At 48.4% G+C, this 4,618-nt stretch overlaps 1 protein-coding gene across 1 annotated transcript; it reads right to left on the minus strand.

Annotated features, from left to right (window-relative positions):
- Positions 1-539: 539 nt before the first annotated feature.
- On the minus strand, positions 540-2,958 carry LOC108493838 (endonuclease domain-containing 1 protein-like). The gene is made up of 2 exons (XM_017807723.1): positions 2,677-2,958; positions 540-1,076 (listed from the first exon to the last, which is right to left on the minus strand). Exons 1-2 carry the CDS (start codon positions 2,956-2,958, stop codon positions 540-542), a joined length of 819 nt encoding a protein of 272 aa, XP_017663212.1.
- Positions 2,959-4,618: the final 1,660 nt, after the last annotated feature.

Raw genomic sequence — 4,618 nt, forward strand, 5'->3', positions numbered from 1 at the left:
TGCCTCCAGCCCTGGGCTAAAAACAAGCGAAGGACACAAACTTGTTGGGGTGGAGTCCAGAGGAGGCCAGGAAGGTACTCTGAGAGCTCGATCACCTCTGCTCTGGAGACAGGCTGGGAGAGCTGTGGGTGTTCAGCTGGACAAGGCTCTGAGAAGAATTTAGATCCCATTCCAGTACCTAAAGGGTCTCCGGGACAGTTGGAGAGGGACAAGGACATGAAGTGACAGGAGAAGGTGGAATGGCTTTAAACTGGCAGAGGGCAGGGTCAGACTTCATATCAGGAAGAAATTCTTTCCTGTGAGGGTGGTGAAGCCCTGGCACAGGTTGCCCAGAGAAGCTGTGTCTGCCCCATCCCTGGAAGTGTTCAAGGCCTGGTTGGACATGGCTCTGAGCGACTTGATCTAGTGGAAAGTGTCCCTGCTATATTGCAGGGGGGTTTGGAACTGGATGATCCTTGAGATCCATTCCTAGTCAAAGCATTCTGTGATTCCGATATGTGGGAAAAGCCCCCGAGCCTTTTACACCCAGGATGCGAGGCTTATGTACGGGGACAGTCGCTGTGGAAGAGAGAAACATTTTGTGCTCCATACAGCTGGGCCAACTCTTTCTCCAGCTCCCCCAGAGTGCAGTTCTTGACCTGGTCGTTCTCGGCAATGGCTGCCCAAGCACTCATGGTGTTGTTCCTGGTCTTGCAGCAGGCACCAGACCAGATGTGGCTGGGTACATTAACCCTCCCATTGGGGACGGAGGAGTTCCCAGGCACAGCACCCACAATGACGTAGGTGGTTTGACAGTCTTTGCTTTTACTGGCCATCGTTTGCTGCTCGTAGTTTCTCCAGGCTTTTCGGTTGAGTGTTTTGTTCATGGGCACTATGTTGGTGAGGGTGAAGGTCGCATTCCTGCTGTCTGAGGTGTTGTGGTGGCCATTGGGGTTCAAATGGCCACGGTCCAAACTGCTGTTGTTATAGTCTGTGTAGACAGCCTGGCTTTGCATGATTTGCGCTTTGGTGATGTTGTATTGACGTTCAAGGGTCTGCACTGTTTGCATGTTTTTGGACAAATTTGAATGTATCAGCTTGATAGGTAAAGAAGAGGAAAAGATGTTAGTGTTGGGGATGGGAATAATGGAGCAGGTTTCCCTGGAGCAGAAGTCTCCAGGTGTCAAGAACACATTTTTTCTCTTCTCAGTCTATGGAAATACATGAATCCGAGAGAAACCTATAGCTGCCCCTCCTGGATCAACACAAGAGTTTTTAAGACAAAGGAAGCTCAGAATGTGACTTCCCTCCTCTTGACTTGTGATCTTTGTGATCCAGCCTGCAACCTGTGCTGGGAGTGTGGCTGCATACATGAGATACTGAGCATTTTCCACTCCAGCTTTGAAAGGAGAAAGGTCTTTGGTGAGAAACCTTCCCTGACACAGCTGGTTCCCTTTCAGCCTGTCTCCAAACCCACTTCTACCCCAGATCCTCCCACCTCCATTCTTTCATTCTCTGACTCCATCTGTGGTTGTTACAGGTGTACCACACTCCTGGAACACCAGGGTTTGCCTCCTGTAACCCCAGACACAGGGAGATGTGTTGAGAAACCAGTCCTAGAGGTGAGGTTTCCCAGGGGGGGCTACAGGTCACTGCAGAGATGAAAGTTCTTTTGTTCATTAATCAAAAAGACCTCAGTTCAAATGGGGTCTGCTACTGCAGTCCTAATAATGTGTCTCAGAGCTGATCTGGGCCAAGAAGTATCTTCTGCAGCCACATTGAAAAGAAGTTAAAAATGATCAGCCTCTTCAAGGAGCTCATAATCCCCAAAGTGTCCTGAGGAACCCAAGTACTGAAAAAGGACCTCTGGAGAAAGTTACCAAAATCAAAGTGTTTGCAGGAGGCCTGGCTCCGTGGTCCAGGAGTAAAAGGGCCAGGTTGGATGGGGCTCTGAGCAACCAGGTCTAGTGGAAGGTGGCTCTTCCCATGGCAGTGGTGTGGAATTGCGATGATCTTTGAAGTTCTTTCCAACACAAACCCTTTATGATTCTATGAGTCTACGAAACAAGAGAAGCTTTTATCCCAGCCCTAAATGTGGAGACTGTAGTGGTGCAATGTCATAGTAGTTGTTTGAGTTCCAGTGAGTACAGAGTGGAAATGTTGNTCACCCAATTCTGAGTTTCTCCTCACTTCTCTCACATCACTTACAAAGAAAAATGCAGTCTTAACTGTGAGAAATATAGCTCTGTCAGGGTTGCAAAACAGCTCAGGGCAAAGTGGAGATCAGAATCCAGCAGGACTCTTGGTCCCCCAAATTTAGCTGCTGTTGGATGCCTTTTCCCCATCACTGGGTCTCCCAGCACAGCAGGGCACAGAGAGGGAGGTCATTTGACTTTGGAATGGAATGCAATGGAATTTGACTTCAGGTCAAATTTGACTTCAAATTCCTGTTGCTGTCAGGTCAATGCAGAAAACTGTACACCTTTGGGATAGGACTCCTCCTGCTGCTGCTGCTGTTTGAAATGCATCAGAGGAATCATTTGGTGCAGGTGTTTGAAGTGAGATGAGATGAATCCCACCCAGTGGGTCCATTTGCAGGTGTGTGTATGGGGGTGGGAGGAAACAGAGATGTATAGTTAAATACTGCAGTTCATCTTTTAGTGACTGCAGAGTGAAATGCTGTAAGAGGACACTCACCTGGGGCTCAACTGTCCATGTGTGTTTTTTGAGATTTGCAGGCTCGTATTTGTAAGCAGAGTACATGGGAATACGCCTGTCTTTGTCGTACAAGGTGGCAAAGAAAGTCTCGTTGTTTAAGGTCTGGCAGATCCAGGCATATTGGTTCTTTGGCTTGATTGCTGCATCTGGGGGGGTGTTACCGTAGAAGAACTGAGGACAACTTGCAAAGGAATTAACTACCTCGCTGTGTCCCATCCAGAGGCAGCTCGCCCAGACCTGCAGCAGCAGCAGCCTCAGCATTGTGGGAGGATTTCAGGTGAAGGGTTCTTGCTCCCCTGGAAGGCAAATGCAGAGGAATAATGAAGTTGGAAAGAACTGGCCATGACCTGCAGTCATTTTTGTGCAGGTGGGACACAGCTGGCAGAGGAGGGGACTAGGAGAGACCACGGAGGGGATAACTTCTGTCCTCCTGGCTGTGGAAAAATCACCAAGGCAAACAGGGTGAAATCTAAAATAGAGTTAAGGTGCCTACAGGAGGTAGCAGGTTCATCTTATCAGAAGATTCATCTTACCTGGGGAGGGATCCAAACCTACCCCATATCCAGTCAGCTCTCACTGCAAAGTTATCTGAAACTGAGGCACAGCAGTGGCATAAGGTCACATTTTTCAGCCTACCTGAGTTGGTCAAGAGCTCAGGTTTTGCACTGGCATTGGAGAAAAAAGCCTGAAGCAACCCAGAGCCTGGAAACCCCTCTTTCTGAACATCATCTCTCTCCCTTCTGCTCTGAGGACCTTCCCACAGCAGACACTCAGCTGACATTGGGAAACCTGTCCTGCTGCTCAGCTTGCATTGTCATGGTATCCAGCCCCAGACTATGAACTTGCAGATGCATGGATAGAGAAGATGAAGGGGCCAAGCAGACAGGAGCAGCAAACCCGAGGGAGAACACCTTTATCTTATTTGCACTGTGGCTGCTGCAATGCAAATACTGAGGGGTAGCTCTTCCCCGTCCAGATGTGGCTTCTCCATATCAATGTTATCCTGCTTTCTGCCTCAGTTTTCTTTCTATCAGATGCTAAAGGCAGCAGTCCAGCCTCATGCTCAGTATGGAGCAAGCTGGGAGGTAGCTGAGCAAATGCAGGGAAATGGAAAAACCTCTTGTCATGGCAGTACTGGAAAAAGGGGATTTTGAACCCTCACAGGAGAGTAGAATTTCCAAACCTGCCCTTTACATTCACTGGAGAGAAAGAGCTGACTGCAGAAATGAGTTTGTGTATGAAGACACTCAAAGCTGATAGCTTGCTTTCAGGTGTCTGACTTTTAGATCCTTAAAAGCCTTCTGCCAAAAATGCAAGCCCTCTCTTGGTGACTCTGTTTTTAGGATATGGGATATGGAATATGTTTTTATGACATGGGATATGTGTTTTTAGGATATGGAAAGGCATTGCAGGCCAAGCCACACCACTGATGTGATAACCTCTTTAGGTTTTGGAGCACCTCTTTCCCACGTACCCAGGAAGAAACTCACTTCTTGCACTGTGGTATGGAAATCAGCAGAGAATTTCTGCACCTTAACACCTTTTGTGGACTAAAGGGGCCGCAGATGCAGTCCAGCTTAGATTAGACAGATGAGTTTCCCCACAGAAAAAGATTTGTGTGCTCAAAGTTCAAGAAGCTCAGCACTGTGACTCAGGGTGGGAGGGCTGGCTTCCCACTGATTTTATGGTGCTGCACTAAAAAAGGCAAGTGTTGAACTGATGAGATGTAGTGGGTTTCTGTGGCTGGGTTTTGGTAGTGGAGGGGGCTACAGGGGTGGCTTCTGTTAGAAGCTGCTAGAAGCCTCCCCTGTTCCGTGGAGCCAATGCCAGCTCCAGGACGGACTTCCTGTCGCTGGCCAAGGCCGAGCCTATTAGAAGTAATAGTAACGCCTCTGTGATAACATTTAAGAACAAAAGATTG

This window comes from Lepidothrix coronata, unplaced genomic scaffold (assembly GCF_001604755.1).
Source record: "Lepidothrix coronata isolate B3197 unplaced genomic scaffold, Lepidothrix_coronata-1.0 Scaffold20, whole genome shotgun sequence".
NCBI classification, from domain to species: domain Eukaryota; kingdom Metazoa; phylum Chordata; class Aves; order Passeriformes; family Pipridae; genus Lepidothrix; species Lepidothrix coronata.

Excerpts from the sequence above, each read along its gene's own strand:
- LOC108493838 (XM_017807723.1), bottom strand. The coding sequence starts at position 2,958 with ATGCTGAGGCTGCTGCTGCTGCAGGTCTGGGCGAGCTGCCTCTGGATG. Across the intron at positions 1,077-2,676 it reads CATGGACAGTTGAGCCCCAG|CTGATACATTCAAATTTGTC; the intron begins GTGAGTGTCCTC and ends TTACCTATCAAG.